At 44.0% G+C, this 19233-nt stretch overlaps 1 protein-coding gene across 1 annotated transcript in view; it reads right to left on the bottom strand.

Moving 5' to 3' along the window:
* Positions 1-18858, bottom strand: part of LOC135546545 (G protein-activated inward rectifier potassium channel 4-like) — a 34697-nt gene extending 15839 nt beyond the window's left edge. The window contains exons 1-3 of the mRNA XM_064975057.1: positions 18599-18858; positions 5653-5735; positions 529-1402 (exon numbers count right to left, since the gene is read on the bottom strand). Coding sequence (XP_064831129.1) covers positions 529-1402; positions 5653-5715 — 937 coding nt within the window. The 5' untranslated portion in view covers positions 5716-5735; positions 18599-18858. The remainder of the gene's footprint in view (positions 1-528; positions 1403-5652; positions 5736-18598) is intronic.
* Positions 18859-19233: the final 375 nt, after the last annotated feature.

Raw genomic sequence — 19233 nt, 5'->3', positions numbered from 1 at the left:
TTGGGTAAATAAAAAACCCTATTACGCATTCCTGCGCCTCCCTGCCGACCCTTTACACCAACGTGACACCTATGCTCTCAAAAAGTGTTGTTTCTATTTTTTTTATGGTCTTATGAAACTTATAACAGCCATATTTACCTGAGTTGGTGAATATATTTATTATATGCAGATCCGTACCACATGGTGCCTCTAGAAATGGTGTTTGTGTGGGTTTGAAATTGTCTGGTTTGTAGAATGAAAGATATTACATTATCAATGAATATGAAGAACCTCAATGGATTAACTGAACAGACAAGAGTTAAAATGTAATTGACCAAGGCCCAATCCAGAAACAACCCCTCGCTAGCCCCTACTCCCTACGCATTTGTGTAGGTGCAAAAAGATTGGACAATTCCACCAAGCCTATCAGAAGACAAGGTGGAGCTACTACCATATTGCTTATGCCTATCTAATTATTTCAGGTCTACATGAAGGGTCTATGGGCTAGGGGTCCTGCTGACCAATTAGCCTTGTTTCAAGAGGACGTACCTGTAGCTTCAACCATGCCCTCCAGGATGACCACAATCTCAAACTCCTCCTTGTCCATTTGGGCCTGGGACAGCTCCCAAAAGGGGCTCTTCTCGTTGATCTCGTGGGAGATTATGAGTGGGGACACCAGGAAGAGCCGGTCGTCTCCCGTGTCGAAACCGATGTTGATGTCCGTCTGGTTGAGAGGGATGAACTCCCCCTCCTTGGTCTGCTGTGAGCGGATCAGCTTGGCCCGGATGGAGGCCTCCACGATGTGGGAGTTGCGCAGGTCCCCGACTCTGAACATCAGACACAGCTTGTTGTCCCGCACAGAGATCACCGCCTTGTGGGAGAACATGAGCGTCTCGGCACGGTTCTTTGGCTGGGAGATCTTCACGAACATGCAGCCCACCATCATGGCGTTGACGATGGAGCCCAGGATGGCCTGGATCAGCAGCAGGATGATGCCCTCAGGGCACTTCTCTGTGATGACGCGGTAGCCGTAGCCGATGGTGGTCTCCGTCTCAATGGAGAAGAGGAAGGCAGAGACGAAGCTGTTGAGGTTCTCTACGCAGGGGGTCCAGCCCTCCTCGTCGCTGTGCCACAGATCCCCTCGGATCAGGGCGATGATGTACCACAGCAGGCCGAAAAACAGCCAGTTGACCACATAGACCAAAGTGAAGATGAAGAGGCTGAAGCGCCAGCGCAGGTCCACCAGGGTGGTAAACAGGTCGCTAAGGTAACGGTAGGTTTCCTGCACATTGCCGTGGTGAACGTTGCATTTGCCGTCCTTCTGGACGTAGCGTTGTCGGGGCTTCTTGATGGGGTCGGCGATGAGGTGGGTGCGCTCAGTGGAGATTTGGGCCTCCCGCATGTGTTTGGGAAGCTTTTTCACCTGGAGAGACAGAGAGGAATAGAGACAGTTCTGCTGAGATGTTGGTCACATTATCATTGTTTTCAAAAGTTCATGTGTGTAGCCAGGAGTGACCTGTTCAGGAAACACTCTGTGCTCTCATTACAGTCTATTGCTAGAGGCCATTGTTTTCCTGGTCAGGTCAAAAGGTCAACAAAAATGTATGCCTCTATTCATGTGCAATGTCCTCATATTACCCTTGTTACTACAATGTGTGAAATGTCCTCATTTTACCCTTGTTGTTACAATATGTGACATTTCCTCACATTACCCTGTTGCTAAAATGTGTGAAATGTCCTCATATTACCCTTGCTGCTACAATGTGTGTATTATATTATGAGAAAATACACATTCTAAACCTTAAGTATTTTCTTTGCATTCATCCTCAACCACCTTCAACTGCTACCCTCGTTGACCATAAATAAACTGTAAGTCAATGCTACAGATACAGTTGAAGTCGGAAGTTTACATACACCTTCGCCAAATACATTTAGACTCAGTTTTTCACAATTTCTGATATTTAATCCTTGTAAAACAAAATCCCTGTTTTAGGTCAGTTAGGATCACCACTTTATTTTAAGAATGTGAAATGTTGCAATAATAGTAGAGAGAATTATTTATTTCAGCTTTTATTTCTTTCATCACATTCCCAGTGGGTCAGAAGTTTACATACACTCAATTAGTATAAGGTAGTATCGCCTTTAAATTGTTTAACTTTGGCAACACTTTTCAGGTAGCCTTCCACAAGCTTCCCACAATAAGTTGGGTGAATTTTGGCCCATTCGTCCTGACAGAGCTGGTGTAACTGAGTCAGGGTTGTAGGCCTCCTTGCTCGCACACACTTTTTTATTCTGCCCACAAATCTTCAATAGGATTGAGGTCAGGGCTTTGTGATGGCCACTCCAATACCTTGCCTTTGTTGTCCTTAAGCCATTTTGCCACAACTTTGGAAGTATGCTTGGGGTCATTGTCCATTTGGTAGACCCCTTTTGCGACCAAGCTTTAACTTCCTGACTGATGTCTTGAGATGTTGCTTCAATATATCCACATAGTTTTCCTGCCTCATGATGCCATATAATTTGTACACCAGTCTCTCTTGCAGCAAAGCACCCCCACAACATGATGCTGCCACCCCCGTCCTTCACGATTGAGATTTTGTTCTTCGGTTTGCAAGCCTCCTTCTTTTTCCTCCAAACATAACGATGGTCATTATGGCCAAACAGTTATATTTTTGTATCATCAGACAAGAGGACATTTCTCAAAGTACAATCTTTGTCCCCATGTGCAATTGCAAACCATAGTCTGGCTTTTTTATGGCGGATTTGGAGCAGTGGCTTCTTCCTTGCTGAGCGGCCATTCAGGTTATATCGACATAGGACTCATTTTACTGTGGATATAGATACTTTTGTACCTGTTTCCTCCAGCGTCATCACACGGTCCTTTGCTGATGTTCTGGGATTGATTTGTACTTTTCGAACCAAAGTACGTTCATCTCTAGGAGACAGAATGCGTCTCCTTCCTGAGCGGCATGACGGCTGTGTGGTCCCATGGTGTTTATACTTGCGTACTATTGTTTGTACAGATGAATGTGGTACCTTCAGGCATTTGGAAATTGCTAAAAAGGATGAACCAGACTTGTGGAGGACTACATTTGTTTTTTTGAGTGCTTGAGTGATTGTAGCTGCACTGCTCCCATAACATTGTGTGAGAGAGTGTCTCTCCAAGCACATGGTGCGCCATGACTGTGGGAGGAAGAAGGAAGGGGAAAAAGGGAAGAAAAGGAGAGAGAGAACATAGGGGTACAGAGCCTTTCTTCCTCACTACTGGCCCAGCTCCAGCCAGGCGATCTGGCTCCACAGCTGTGCCTCCCCTGTCCCTCATGTCCCCCTATGGGACACTGGCAGGTCTGGATAGGAACATAGGAACACCCCACTGTCCCATCTCTCTCAGCTCCTACTCTATCCCCCAGCACACACAGGTCAAGGGTACATTGGCACTCTGTATCCTGATCGTTGGAGACGACGAGCTCAGTTGTTAATTGAAATGTGGTATTGCCGTAGTGGTGTTGCCCCTCCTGTGCCCTCTGAAAATCAGAGTGTTAATACTCAAAATCAGGGTGTTAATCAGGCACCTGTGTTCACTCCTCACCCTCCCCCCAGAGTGGCGAGACATCCGACACTGCCACACTACTCTTTTTCTTTTTACAACCTGTATTAAATATTATTCAGCACCAGCTCTAAAACTGAAATAATGGCCTCCGATTGAAGGAATTCAAATTAATGACACAACCTTCAAAATACATGCTATGGTCCTGCAAATGATTGAAATAAAGATCTGAATACTGTAGGCAGGTTTCCTTTGACTCAGGTTTATTCGACAAAAGCAACGCTCAAAATAAATCTTTACAAAGTGTAGTGGAAGCAGAAGATATTGGGGACATTTTGTTAAAAAAAAATCTATTAATTTATCCATTCAACGGGTGGATTTTTCTTTTGTCAAAGTTTAGTTATCGAGACAAATTATGATGGAAACAGTGTTTTTTTTAAATAAATTATGATTGAGGAATACACAGGGCACGTGATATCAACACATAACTATGAAGCTCCACTCCACATTGAATTTTAAATGCCTACCTCCTGCTAAATCTTTTTTTCAGCTATAACAATTCTGTTTGCAGTATCCTTGTCCTGACTTTCAACAATGGCTGATTTGCTTTGACTTGCTTTCTGATTTGCTGGACACAAGTTTCCCCATCCAATTATGTCAGATCTACAGGAGTGTAAGTTTCACCATGGCCTGGACTTTGACAATACATTGACACGAGAAATATTACAATATGGCAAATATGTGTAAATTCCTGGATTCTATCCATGCTGGCTTTTGCGGCCTACCTGAGACATGAAACAGATAGGTGGGAGGGCATACAGCCTGTCACCAATTTATTCAGCCGCAATTTGCCTAAATGGGTAATGTAAGCACATCAAACACTTAATTTGTATTCAACACAGTTGTTTTTTTCTTAGGTGTGACGTCGTTTCGGCCAGTTGTTTTTATAAACACAAGATAGCAGGCAATTGTTGAATCTGTTTTCTATGAAAATGTTCTAAATGTCGACAAAAGAAAATCACTGGACAAGTTAATGGAAACATAGCTACTGTTTGAAATTCTAGCTAGGGTCTCTTCATTGTAGTTCTATGTACACACACATTAGGAGAGTATTCCTTGTATCAGATATTGCTTTATTTCTGTACATATTGATCTTTCTCTATGGTAATTAGAGGTTTGACAGTGAAGTGAAAGACAACACCCATTGACAATTACAGCAATTAGTCACTCAATGACATTGGGATCTTTGACCTGTGTTTGGGAGAACGCATGGGTCACTTCAACATGTATTTCCTTGGGAGAAGGTAGCTTTTAGACCCCCTCCTACAACAAGATCAGTTTATGGTTCCTCAAGGACTTTAATTGTACAGATGTGGGATCTTAATTTGAAACAGTTTGCTACAGCAGGAAAATAATCCTGCAGCAACAGGAAATGTGAATTATTATGTGTATTAGAATGGACATTTTTAATCCTTCACCACACTACAGGTTTTAAATGTCCTGCATTGCAAGTTCTCCTGACAATGGACCTTTTTGTTTCTATTTGAGAGTGTTGAAGAAATGTCTAATTGAGTGACTGATGAATCCATCACAGACAGTGCTACAGTAGTTCAGCGAGCCCACATTTGGCCATCCCAGAGTCAATGATGTCCGCAGTGCTGACACTTCATGAACAAATTCATTAGCAATTGCTGTGTGCTGATATTTTTCCACAGTTGGTTTGCCTCACCACACTCGGTTAGGAAGAATAAATGAAATCGTCTCTGGAATGAAGACAAATAACCTGGACTATTTCACCATCCATTATCAGGACGTGTGAGTCGTTTTCTCACAATCCTCTCCATGGTAGTGGGATGAACCATCCATCCATCCTCTTCTGCAGAGACAGACAGGCACACACACATGATCACCCTTCTTATAGGAAACTCATAATCCACAATGGTTCCCTCTCGTCCCCTTATATTTTCCCTTACACCAGACACTTCCATCTTTCACCCCCCCTCTTTCTTTCCCTCTTCCTTGCTCTGCCCCCCCCCCCCCTCTCTCTCTCTACCTCCCAGCAGTGTTACACAGGACAATTGGGGGATGGAGAGGGCTGTATGTGCGTATGGAAAACATGTTCTTACCGCTGTGGGTGTGACTCCTATCTCCATGTCGTGGTCCATGTGGACTTGAGAATCTCCTGCCATCCTCAGGTGGAGCTCACCACCTGTGGGGAGAGAGGGAGGTGGAGGTTCAACAAACTGTGAATCTCCACTACACTATCTCCACTCAGCATTTCACTTTCATTAATGTTCAGAACTATGCATCAATCAACTCTCAACAATGGATGATTTTTCACAAAACATCCCATAAAATCACTCAGGAACAATCCGGGATCTGGAAAATTCTGCGTAGTCAATACTACATTGAGTGATAACCCCGCAATAAATAGGTTTCTACACATATCATGTCAATCACTTTAATGAAATCAATACTACTATGCCAGTCATCTGTTTGAATAGGAGCCACTAATAACAGCGAGCCTGAATCTTAGCAATGCTTGCTCCGGTCTCCATTTTCATGTTAAATCTAGGCTAAAACACTATGTTCCAACAACCATACTAGCATGCCAATAAGAATACATAGCTAGTATATTAATGAATTCATTACTCCATGCTACAGTAGGTGATATGTGAGGACAGTGAAGTCAGTAGTGAGGACATTAGAACAGATTCTCAGTTCATCATATTAAGACAGACCTTTCTCACCAACACAGAATGCTAATGTGTGGATTATCTCTAAACTCACATGGGAAATGGGACTCTGTTCAAAATGTGCATCACTCTGTTAGCTAATTTGTAATCTCTGAGTGAAGCAGTCTCAGCTGTCTGTAGCTACCGTGTTCAACCTTTGTTATCCCCCCGAGGAGGAGTGGAGGAGAACACATCAGTGCCAGTACGCTGCCTGGGCTGAACACCAACCCAACTGTTAAAAGCCCTGATGCTGCACGGACACGCTGACCATTACTTGAATCACAACGATCACCAGCCTGGACCTTTCACATTCTGTCCACAGCACATTTTAAAGCCTTCATTTCTTTGTTTAAACTTCCCATGTGACTACAATAATAGCTCTTTGGCTTTTTAAAATAAAGTAACACTATGAAAGGTGATTCAATGTAGTTTCGAAGACTTCTTTCAAACACTAAATGTGGCTTCTTTGTTGCTATTTTAGGTATGTTGGAGTAATACAGTGATCTAGTGACAGACTGCAGTATCTGTGATCTGATTTTAAAGTGCTGGAAATTTTATTTTTAAACATCAATTACAATGACTCAAACTGACAGAGGGTTAAAAAGACAAAATAATATTTTGGCAATAGGATGAAATAACATACAGGAAGTCAGAACTGCAGATAGGAGAGGCGGAGAGGGCACATCGATAGGGACTAATTTTAGCAGCAATTTCATAACAACACCTTTTCAGTTATATAAAAGCATAATAACTGATAGGGTCACTGGTGTTTGAAAATAAACCAATGGAGTGACAGAGAGTATGAACTGTGTGTTCCATAATCACCAATCAGAAGAGGTGTGGACTCGAGTCACATGACTTGGACTCAAGTCTGTCTCGAGTCACAAATTTGATGACTTGAGACTCGACTTGATAGAAAAATATAACTTGATATTTGACTTGGACTTGGAGCCTCAAGACTCGGGACCCAACTTTGACTTGAGATTGTGGACTTGAAATTATCTGGCCACCTTTTGTCACTCATTTTGTGGCACAGAGTCTCCATGGATTACTCTCCACACAGTCAGAGACCGTAGCCGCCGCATTCGGTTGCAAATCCCAAAAAAACTGCAACAGATTGGCTAGTGAAGTGCATGCTCGGCCCTCTGATTGGACCAGAAAACGGTCAATCAACACAGGTCGGGTGAGATAGCGCAATGGTTCTCAAAGTGGGGAGAAGGTTTTTGGGGAGTTGCGAGTGTGAAACTGAATGGGAAAATACATATTTTTCATACATATTTTAATAGGTTACATGTAGCCTACCATTTGTATTTATATACACTACATGACCAGAAGTATGTGGACACCTGCTCCTTGAACATCTCATTCCAAAATCATGATCATTAATACGTAGTTGGTCCCCCATTTGCTGCTATAAAAGCCTTCACTCTTCTGGGAAGGCTTTCCACTAGATGTTGGAACATTGCTGCGGTGACTGGCATTCATTCAACCACAAGAGCATTACTGAGGTCGGGCACTGATGTTGGGGCGATTAGGCCTGGCTCGCAGTCGGCGTTCCAATTCATCCCAAAGGTGTTCGATGGAGTTTTGGTCAGGGGTCTGTGCAGGACAGTCAAGTTCTTCCACACCGATCTCGACAAACCATTTCTGTATGGACCTTGCTTTGTGCACGGGGGCATTGTCATGCTGAAACAGGAAAGGGCCTTCCCCAAACTATTGGCAACATAAGGAAGCACAGAATCGTTGAGAATGTCAATGCATGCTGTAGAATTAAGATTTCCCTTCGCTGGAACTAAGGGGCCTAGCCCAAACCATGAAAACAGCCCCAGACCATTATTCCTCCTCCAACATACTTTACAGTTGGCACTATCCATTGGGGCAGGTAGTGTTCTCCTGGCATCCGCCAAACCCAGATTCGTCCGTCAGACTGCCAGATGGTGAAGCGTGATGCATCACTCCAGAGAACGTGTTTCCACTGCTCTAAAGTCCAATGGCGGAGAGCATTACACCACTCCAGCTGACGCTTGGCATTGTGCATGGTGATCTTGAGCTTGTGTGCGGCTACTCGACCGTGAAACCCATTTCATATATATATATACAAAGGTATGTGGACAATTTCTTGCCATTTTAGCATTGACATGAAATCAGTCAAAACACCCCAAAACAAGAGATGGCATCAATAACAAGCTGAAACTAGCTGAAACGAGTCACTTACGATTCCCCACATGGCAGTTTCTTGTCATTGTTGGTAGTTATCTGGTCATCCAGAATCACAACTCACGGACTTCTGCCCCATTGAAGTGTGCACATTGTTTTTGTGACATTGTCAGCTAATCCATCAATAAAATACAATTTAGAAACCTACTACTGAATCATCTATGCCGGAACAATAGGCTACCTGGCGATTTGATTGATCATTTTCATATTTCAGATAGCTTTAAGGATAGCTGTAATATCTCACTGCCTTCAATATTATGGGATGAATATTGAACATATTCTGGTGAATTAAATACAGTATTTGTGAGGAAGAAAAGGGTTACCCAATTGGCAAGGAGTATTCTGGAGAAGGGCAGACCTTGAAAGGGATAGTGTTTGGTGTAGACAGACCATGCTTTCCATTCGATCCTACAACCTCCACTGCATACAGGTAGGTTGGCCGTATGATTCTGCTTGCTCTGGCCTCCAGAGAAGTGACATGATATGCCTTCTTGATATTGGCTGAATGACTTTCAGCTCAAAATGCAGGTGTAAAACATGTATGTGCGTGCAGGGGGGTCACAAGCTTTTGACCACTGCTTTTTGGGGGTCAAGGGTCAAACATTTTGTGAGCCATTGAGCTAGCGAACAGATTGCTGATTTGCTATACAGCTATGGGATCGGGTGCAGCGCAAACATCACATTTTTAAGCGAGGATTGCTATAAATAAATATGCAGCTCCAAAAATTGTTTGGTGATATTCACTGTTTACTTTGCAAGCTCACCAGCTATGGGGCATCAAGCAACAATTACTAGCGTACGCCTACTGGTCTTTTGGTGTGTCAAACATTTCTTGAAATTTATCATTTACTTATGAAGCTCGCATTTGGAATTTTTACATAATCAAAATATGTTTTAGACAGAATAATGAAAAAAGCTATCTGGTAGTCTCAATAAATAGACAAAGATGTGGAGTTGAACAACTCATTGCATATATAGCTTTTTCTTTACTTGACTAAACGATTTGCTCCAATGTATGATTGGACTTGACTCGAGACTCAATCCATTATTATTTTATTTTACCAGGCAAGTCAGTTAAGGACACATTCTTATTTTCAATGACACCCAAGGAACAGTGGGTTAACTGCCTTGTTCAGCGGCAGAACCATAGATTTTTACCAGCTCGGGGATCTTGCAACCTTTTTTGATATTGCAACCTTTCGGTTACAGCGCTCTAACCACTAGGCTACCTGCAGCCCCATTCTACTTGGGACTCAACTTGAGACTCAGACCTTGTGACTTGAGACTTGCTTGTGACCAAAATAATAGTGACTTGATCCCACCTCTGCCAATCAGAGAACAATCACCAGATTGCTTCTACAACACCATCTGATTAGTCTCTGTCATCCTGCTCTGACATTGATCTGTTTTGATCAGTGAGATGGAAGGCAAGGCATCATGGAGAGAAATTGCAAAGCAGGGTGGAGGAATGAGGGCTCACGTCACACAGGAGATCCACGCAGGAATACAGTGTTGACATTGACGGGTTTAAAGCAAAGGGCAGAGTGACGTGACAGGCATCTGAGATGTTGAAAGACAGACAGACAGAGGAATACAAGACACACAAAGCCCCAGAAGAACCCTGGGTGAATGCATTATAGTGTCACCAGGTCCTGCTTTCCAAGTCAGTTTAGGCTTTCATGCATTAAACATCTCCCCAGTGACTGGTGAACCCAGGACCTGTGTGCATACTCTGCCTGCGTTTGATTGCCGCTTTGCTCTCGCTGCAGACTCACCAGCGGTTGTGCGAACACAGATTCCAGCTCAGTGTTTTATCTTTAAGAGGGTAACAAGCGTTTATCTTGTTACTTGAAGAGCGACAGGATGCTTTGGGTAAATTGTGTTTAGGCTCTGATAGTGTGAGCGCTCATCTGTCGTGTTTAGAGGCAGGATGACAGTGGCAGAGACGTAAACCTGCCCCCCCCCTCTATATCTTTCTCTGTCTCTCACTACAGCAGCTGTGTCAGGCTTCTGTAGTGTTTCCACCTGTATACTTTCACATTATGTTTTTTGAGGACAGTCCAAGTCCTTGTTTTAGTTACACAAACAGCTATTGTAAGGTTTAATTATCTTAATTAAAGGCACTTCTAAAATGTATTCGATATCAGCCCTCAGTGCAGTTTGGAAAGGTGAGGGCTAGCCGTGAGGAGCCAGGTGGCCTGGCCAGGATGGGGCTTGTATCAATACTAATTACTGCTCCAATAACACGGCCGTCGCCCAGCAGAGTTAAACCGGCCTCTGGAGGACCGTAGTACAGAGGCCTTAGATTACCCCCTAATCATTACTCTGCCTGAGAAGACAAAGAACTTCATCAAAAAGATAACTGAGTTTGGATCACTTTATTTTCTCGATTAGCTTACATTTTCTCATAATTTGAAGGTAATCAAAGCTCTTTAAAAGAGCAAGTTTAGGGAGTCTGGGAAACAAACACATTTTCTGCCTAAAAATCTCCATGAGACGTGCATGTTTTGAAAATTGTTTCAAGATAGATCTGTGAACAAGCTACAGTATACCACGGTACTGTCCATTCCTCATAGAATGATGAGTGCAGTGAGAAACTGCTAATTCCGCAGTTAACCTTCAGTTTACAATACAAATTCTGCAATGAGAGGGCAATCATCCATATATTCCGAGGTCATACAGAATCTTCACGTTTTCCACTGAAAGGCAATTCTGAGGAGACATCAAAACAGAGCACAGATCTGGCAGAGGAGAGGAGAGAGAGAGCTGAGTCTTAAACAGTATCTGCACTGGGAGGATCTGCACAATCAGTGCAGAAGATAGATATCTCCCCTAGTGGAATAATTTGCTCCAATGTCTCTTTCATCTCTGTAGCCCAGCATTGGGAGCGTACCGGAACTTTCTCTCAGCAGCGTCATGGTTGCCAGGTTCTCATGCGTGCGTTCGTCTCAGGCTAAGACAAGTGGCCCACAGTGCAGCGCTTCGTCCCTATCTCTATGACACTTTGAGGTCGGTCAGGGCAAATGACTAAAAACGTCTCCAAAGCCTGCGGATGCCAGCCAGCTTGGCTCCAGGCCCAGACTGCCTTTTCCCCTCCCCATGGCTGATAGCCGGCCTTGAGAATATACAGTACATCTCTCACGGATCACCTTCTCCAGAGCAATAGACACGGCCTCAGCTAGATGTCCTGCCCACACTGGAGACTATTAGTCTAATGAATTGACAAAAGACAAATAAAACACCACACAGCCTCAGCCAGGAATAGCTGTTGCAAGTTGAGTCTCTGCTGCTTGCTCCAATCTCGTCCTCTCGCGCCCTGCGCCAAGGGTACGTGTATTTATAAAAGTGATGCCCCAGACTCCCCAACACTGTTGAGTGATGCTGGACGGACTGAGCACCGGGCCAAGCCAAAAACACCCACTTTACTGGACCAGAGCAGTCCTACAGGAATGAATGTGGCGGGGGATGGGGGTTAAAGAGAGGAAAGGAGCACCAACACCCTGCAACACCCTGTCCCACTTTTATCAGGTGGCTCGTCAGCCTCTTATCATGATTTACAGCCCAGACCCCACATTTCCTCTCTCACAGCTCCATTGCTGTAGGAGTGAGAGAGTGAGGGATGGATGGACGAGAGGATGGAGAGAGCAGGAGATGAAGAGAGGAGGGGGTGCGAAGTGCATGCAGGAAGAGCCAAAGGTCACACAGACCTAATTAGAATTCCTGCGGCGCCTCGCTCTGTCCCTGCTCCAGTCCTATCAGGAGGCCGTTCCACTTGCCACCACCATACCACATCAGAACATCCATGGTGTCACTCAATAGGCCTTGAGCCTGTTATATTAAACATATGTCTCTTTTCTCTGTGTTAATGGGCTATGACTGAGGGCAACTTGTCACCTGGGTGATGAATAATCAAGCTTGCCTCCATAGATAGATGTGTACGCAATGAAAAGCTCCTCTGGAGATGGTTAAGTCAACAGCATATTCAGTTATTTCACCTTAATGACAGCTTTGGTGGGAGTTATGATTCTCCAGCTTTATACCACCGTCATATTATAGAACAAATAATACATTATTATTGTCATATGAAAGGAAAGTGACGATTATTGTCATTCTCCTCTAAAAGTCCAATTATGTCAGCTAGATTGTTAAATACGTGTGTCAATCGACTCTTAAGGATTTGAATGTCATCAAAGCTGTTCTGAAGTAGATACAAATAAAATGGTTTTATCCAAACGTACTTACGGAGAACACATACTGAGAAACGATTGATGCACCAGTCTCACCCTGAAAGATAAGGTTCAATTGACTTGATTACAAAGTGTAAATAGTATAATTTTGGTCATACAGTCAGTCGGATACAAAACAGACTTTTGAACGTAAAACAGGTTGGGTTTGTTTCCATCCTGCACACATGCCCATAGCTGGCAGCACACAAGTAATCATCAACCCAATCGTAATGCCCGTGGATATTCCAATGGGGCTAGTTAGGACATCACTGCTTTAACAAGGAGCTCTGTCTCTAAAACCTCAATGTCATCCCAGATTGTTCTCCAGTCAATGACACTGGACAGATTAGAGCACGGCCAATTATTACTCTTCTCCCACCTCCACCTCGGTAACGGCCAATTAACCTGGACAAGGAATGCTCTTCCCATTCTGTCTAGGTGAGTGGCTTTACAGGGAAGGAGAAAATTATTGTACTGCACTGCCAGACACGGTAGTAGAGACTGAAGGTGATCTGCTAGCTCTGTCTCTGCTGTACGAGGAGGTCTGGCTGTGGGCAGAGAGCTGAGGGGCATAGAGGACAAAAAGGTGATCCCTGCAGCTGCCCGACCTGCATCTGTTTACAGGCTGCTGGAGGTGCGTTTGATCTGCTTACAAGCAGCGTGGACTTCCAACTTTATGTTATGACAGAACCAGGCAATAGTAATAGACAGAGCATATATACTTTTACAAGGAAAACTCAAGGAAAACTCACCTACATTAAACATGTACGATGTCACTTTTAAATACAGTATAAACATAGAGCTCTTTCCATTACCAATGGCCAAAGATTGCTGGAAGAATACCTTTAACATTCAAGTCATTTAGGAGACAGAGCAACTTACCCAGAGCAACTTACAGTACTGAGCATGTACATTCTTGTACTGGCACCTCGTGGGAATCAAACCCACAACCCTGGCATTGGGAGATACCTAGTCAGTTGTAGAACTGAATGCATACAACTGAAATGTGTCTTCAGCATTGAACCCAACCCCCTTGTATCGGAGAGATGCAGATGACTGCCTTAATCGACATCCACAGTGCCCGGGGAACAGCCTTGGTCAGGGGCAGAACAACAGATTTTTACCTTGTCAGCTTGGCGAATCAATCCAGTGCAACCAGAAAGTATTCAGACCCCTTAACTTTTTCCACATTTTGTTACATTGCAGCCTTATTCCAAAATAGATTAAAAATAAATAAATCCTTATCAATCTACACACAATAACCCATTTTGCAAAGCGAAAACAGGTTTAAAAAAATATTTGTTAATTTATAAAAATGTGTAACAGAAATTCCTTATTTACATAAGTATTCAGACCCTTTGCTATGAGACTCGAAATTGAGCTCAGGTGCATCCTGTTTCCATTGATCATCCTTGAGATGTTTCGACAACTTGATTGGAGTCCACCTGTGATAAACTCAATTGATTGGACATGATTTGGAAAGGCACACACCTGTCACATATGCATGTCAGAGCAAAAACCAAGCCATGAGGTCAAAGGAATTGTCTGTAGAGCTCCAAGACAGGATTGTGTCAAGGCACAGATCTGGGGAAGGGTACCAAAAACTGCCTGCAGCATTGAAGGTCCCCAAGACCACAGTGGCCTCCATCATTCTTAAAAGGAAGATGTCTGGAATCAACAAGACGCTTCCTAGAGCTGGCCGGCTGGCCAAACTGAGCAATATGAGGTGAAAAGCCTCGGTCAAGGAGGTGACCAAGAACCCGATGGTCACTCTGACAGAGCTCCAGTTCCTCTGTTGAGATGGGAGAACCTTCCAGATGGACAACCATCTCTGCAGAACTACACCAATCAGGCCTTCACGGTAGAGTGGCCAGACAAAAGCCACTCCTCAGTAAAATGCATATGACAGCCTGCTTAGGGTTTGCCAAATGGCACATAAAAACTCTCAGACCATGAGAAACAAGATTCTCTGGTCTGATGAAACCAAGATTGAATTATGTGGCCTGAATGCCAAGTGTCATGTCTGAAGGAAACCTGGCACCATCCCTACGGTGAAGCATTGTGGTGAAAGCATCATGCTGTGGGGATGTTTTTCAGTGGCAGGGACTCGGAGACTAATCAGGATCGAGGGGTAGATGAACAGAGAAAAGTACAGAGAGATCCTTGATGATAAATGTGCTCAGGACCTCAGACTGGGGTGAAGGTTCACCTTCCAACAGAACAACGACCCTAAGCACACAGCCAAGACAACACATGAGTGGCTTTGGGACAAGTCTCTGAATGTTCTTGAGTGGCCCAGCCAGAGCCCGGACTTAAACCCGATTAAACATCTCTGGAGAGACATGAAAATAACTGTGCAGCAATGCTCCCCATCCAACCTGACAGAGCTTGAGAGGATCTGCAGAGAAGAATAGGATAAACTCCCTAAAAACAGGTGTGACAAGCTTGTAGCATCATACCCAAGAATACTCAAGGCTGTAATTGCTGCCAAAGGTGTTTCAACAAAGTACTGAGTAAAGTGTCTGAATACTTATGTAAATGTGATATTTCCGAAGTAAAAAAAAAATTTTTTGCAAAAAATGCAAAAATAAACAGTTTTTGCTTTGTCATTATGGGGCATTGTGTGTAGATTGATTAGATTTTTTGTATTTATTTTTTTATCCATTTTAGAATAAGGCAAGGGGTCTGAATACTTTCCAAATGCACTGTATAATATAAGCCGGGGATGGGCTGCTTTTGAACTTATGTCTACTGGACTGGTCAGAATGAAGTGATGCCTATATGGATAGACTGGTCAGAATGAAGTGATGCCTATATGGATAGACTGGTCAGAATGAAGTGATGCCTATATGGATGGACTGGTCAGAATGAAGTGATGCCTATATGGATGGACTGGTCAGAATGAAGTGATGCCTATATGGATAGACTGGTCAGAATGAAGTGATGCCTATATGGATAGACTGGTCAGAATGAAGTGATGCCTATATGGATAGACTGGTCAGAATGAAGTGATGCCTATATGGATAGACTGGTCAGAATGAAGTGATGCCCATATGGATAGACTGGTCAGAATGAAGTGATGCCCATATGGATAGACTGGTCAGAATGAAGTGATGCCTATATGGATGGACTGGTCAGAATGAAGTGATGCCTATATGGATGGACTGGTCAGAATGAAGTGATGCCTCATATGGATAGACTGGTCAGAATGAAGTGATGCCCATATGGATAGACTGGTCAGAATGAAGTGATGCCTATATGGATGGACTGGTCAGAATGAAGTGATGCCTATATGGATGGACTGGTCAGAATGAAGTGATGCCCATATGGATAGACTGGTCAGAATGAAGTGATGTCTATATGGATAGACTGGTCAGAATGAAGTGATGCCTATATGGATAGACTGGTCAGAATGAAGTGATGCCTATATGGATGGACTGGTCAGAATGAAGTGATGCCTATATGGATGGACTGGTCAGAATGAAGTGATGCCTATATGGATGGACTGGTCAGAATGAAGTGATGCCTATATGGATAGACTGGTCAGAATGAAGTGATGCCTATATGGATAGACTGGTCAGAATGAAGTGATGCCTATATGGATAGACTGGTCAGAATGAAGTGATGCCTATATGGATAGACTGGTCAGAATGAAGTGATGCCCATATGGATAGACTGGTCAGAATGAAGTGATGCCCATATGGATAGACTGGTCAGAATGAAGTGATGCCTATATGGATGGACTGGTCAGAATGAAGTGATGCCTATATGGATGGACTGGTCAGAATGAAGTGATGCCTATATGGATAGACTGGTCAGAATGAAGTGATGCCCATATGGATAGACTGGTCAGAATGAAGTGATGCCTATATGGATGGACTGGTCAGAATGAAGTGATGCCTATATGGATGGACTGGTCAGAATGAAGTGATGCCCATATGGATAGACTGGTCAGAATGAAGTGATGTCTATATGGATAGACTGGTCAGAATGAAGTGATGCCTATATGGATAGACTGGTCAGAATGAAGTGATGCCTATATGGATGGACTGGTCAGAATGAAGTGATGCCTATATGGATGGACTGGTCAGAATGAAGTGATGCCTATATGGATGGACTGGTCAGAATGAAGTGATGCCTATATGGATGGACTGGTCAGAATGAAGTGATGCCTATATGGATGGACTGGTCAGAATGAAGTGATGCCTATATGGATGGACTGGTCAGAATGAAGTGATGCCTATATGGATAGACTGGTCAGAATGAAGTGATGCCTATATGGATAGACTGGTCAGAATGAAGTGATGCCTATATGGATGGACTGGTCAGAATGAAGTGATGCCTATATGGATAGACTGGTCAGAATGAAGTGATGCCTATATGGATAGACTGGTCAGAATGAAGTGATGCCTATATGGATAGACTGGTCAGAATGAAGTGATGCCTATATGGATAGACTGGTCAGAATGAAGTGATGCCTATATGGATAGACTGGTCAGAATGAAGTGATGCCTATATGGATGGACTGGTCAGAATGAAGTGATGCCTATATGGATGGACTGGTCAGAATGAAGTGATGCCTATATGGATAGACTGGTCAGAATGAAGTGATGCCTATATGGATAGAATGAGAGAAAAAAACTGCACATTGTATCAAAAGGTCAAAGGGTGAGCATAGAATAAAATATGTGCTATGTGCTACTGGTCTGCACCATCCTTCTCCTATAGCATTTCCCTGTTAGCCCTGCTTTTACACTGCTCAAGGGGAAATGTATGATCACGTACACATTCTGCATGAATACTGAACGCTACTACACCACCTCTGCATTCCCTGCTGAGGACATTCCCGGGAACACTGCGTAGGAAAACAAATCTTGTTGTCCATGGCCACAGACCTGATTGTCATGAAAGTTTTACAGTGACAACTCTCAAGATGTTTTGTGCAGGGTACACTCTTCCAGGACAGCCGATAACAGGAGAGCTTACGGAATCAGCAGACAATAGTACATCACAATGGCACGGAAATCAGACTCTCTAATGCCCGCCTCAGAGACACATCAATGGAATCAATACAAATGATTTGGTCTAAATATCTTGATAGTCTCTAATATTCCAGCGGAAAACTACAGATAACAGATAATGGCCTCTCTCTCTATCCCTCTTTCTCTATCCCTCTTTCTCTATCCCTCTCTCTCCATCATTCCTTCTTTCATTGAATGTGTGGACTATGTTGTGCTGCCACCCTCTGTAGCAAACCCCCACACTGTTGGCTGCTGCACTCGTAAAACTCCTGCATTGTACTATAGGACAATTACAGAGTCCTCTCACACCAGACAGCTAGGCAGGCACACAAAGGCAGTAGCATCAGCAGCCTCTCACGGTGGTCTGACAGGGCTGAAAACCCATTGCTTTTTGATTACCTAGCCCTCGCATTGAGGGCAAACAAATGCATGGGTGATCTATCACTGCAGTGACATTAGTGATATAGAACCTAGGCAGGCTGTGATGGGACAGAGGTCGCAGGCAGGCAGGCATGCATGCAGGCAGGCAGACAGGCTAGTAGGCTGGAGGAATCTGAGGCAGCTGAGCTCCACCACAACACACCGTCTCTCTCTTGGGGAGCATAAGAGCCATACTATATGATTTTAATTAACATACACTCTTTGATCTGACACGCGGCTAAATGGACGATGTCAAGGTGAAGAATTACGGAAGGTAATGACAGCACAGCACAGCACTGCATTCATAGGCAGATCGAACAACTCAGCTGCAGCCTGAGGGTACCCTATAACCACAGCGTTAGGCTTGCATCAGCTCTATACTTTCTCCACCCCTCTCTCTCGCTCTGCTCCGTCCGTGTCTTCCCACTTTTCTCAATGTAGCATGAGTCTTACCTTTAGGTGGCCACAAGAGTAGCTGGCAGGCTCCTGTTGAGGCATTTCACGGCTGCTGCTCTCCCCTGGACTCCACTCTCCTTCCCTTGCTTTGTTCAGCAGCCCTCCTGCCTCCCAGCTCTTCTCTTCTCCTCTTCACCGCTCTAGTCCTGTGTGTGTGTGTGTGTTTGAGTGTGTGTTTGAGTGTGTGTGAGGTAGAGAGGGAGTGCATGTGAATATGTGTGTGAGTGTTTCCTCCCCCAACCACCCCCCTCCCCCTCTTGCTCTTCTCTCACTTCCACACAGAGCTCTTGTCTCTCAGGATTTGTCCTTTACGTGTGTGTGTTTGTGCGTGTGTGTGTGTTTGTGCAGAGAGCGTCTATGTGTGTGTGCCTGCCTACCACATGGCTCGTTTCACTCTGCAGGCAAAGGCATAGAGGAATGAGCTTGGAAGAGAAAATACTGCGAGAGAGAGAGAGGATAGGGAGAGAGTGAGGGAGAGAGGATAGAGAGATATAGGATAGAGAGAGTGAAGGAGACAGTGAGGGAGAGAGAGGATAGGGAGAAAAAGGATAGGGAGACAGATTAGGGAGATAGTGAGGGAGAGAGAGAGAGAGGATAGGAAGAGAATGAGGGAGAGACAGAGAGATATGCTG

Source organism: Oncorhynchus masou, chromosome 9 (assembly GCF_036934945.1).
Source record: "Oncorhynchus masou masou isolate Uvic2021 chromosome 9, UVic_Omas_1.1, whole genome shotgun sequence".
In the NCBI taxonomy this organism is placed as follows: domain Eukaryota; kingdom Metazoa; phylum Chordata; class Actinopteri; order Salmoniformes; family Salmonidae; genus Oncorhynchus; species Oncorhynchus masou.
Note: the sequence above shows the minus strand (reverse complement) of the source record. Positions and strands in the feature narration are given on the sequence as shown.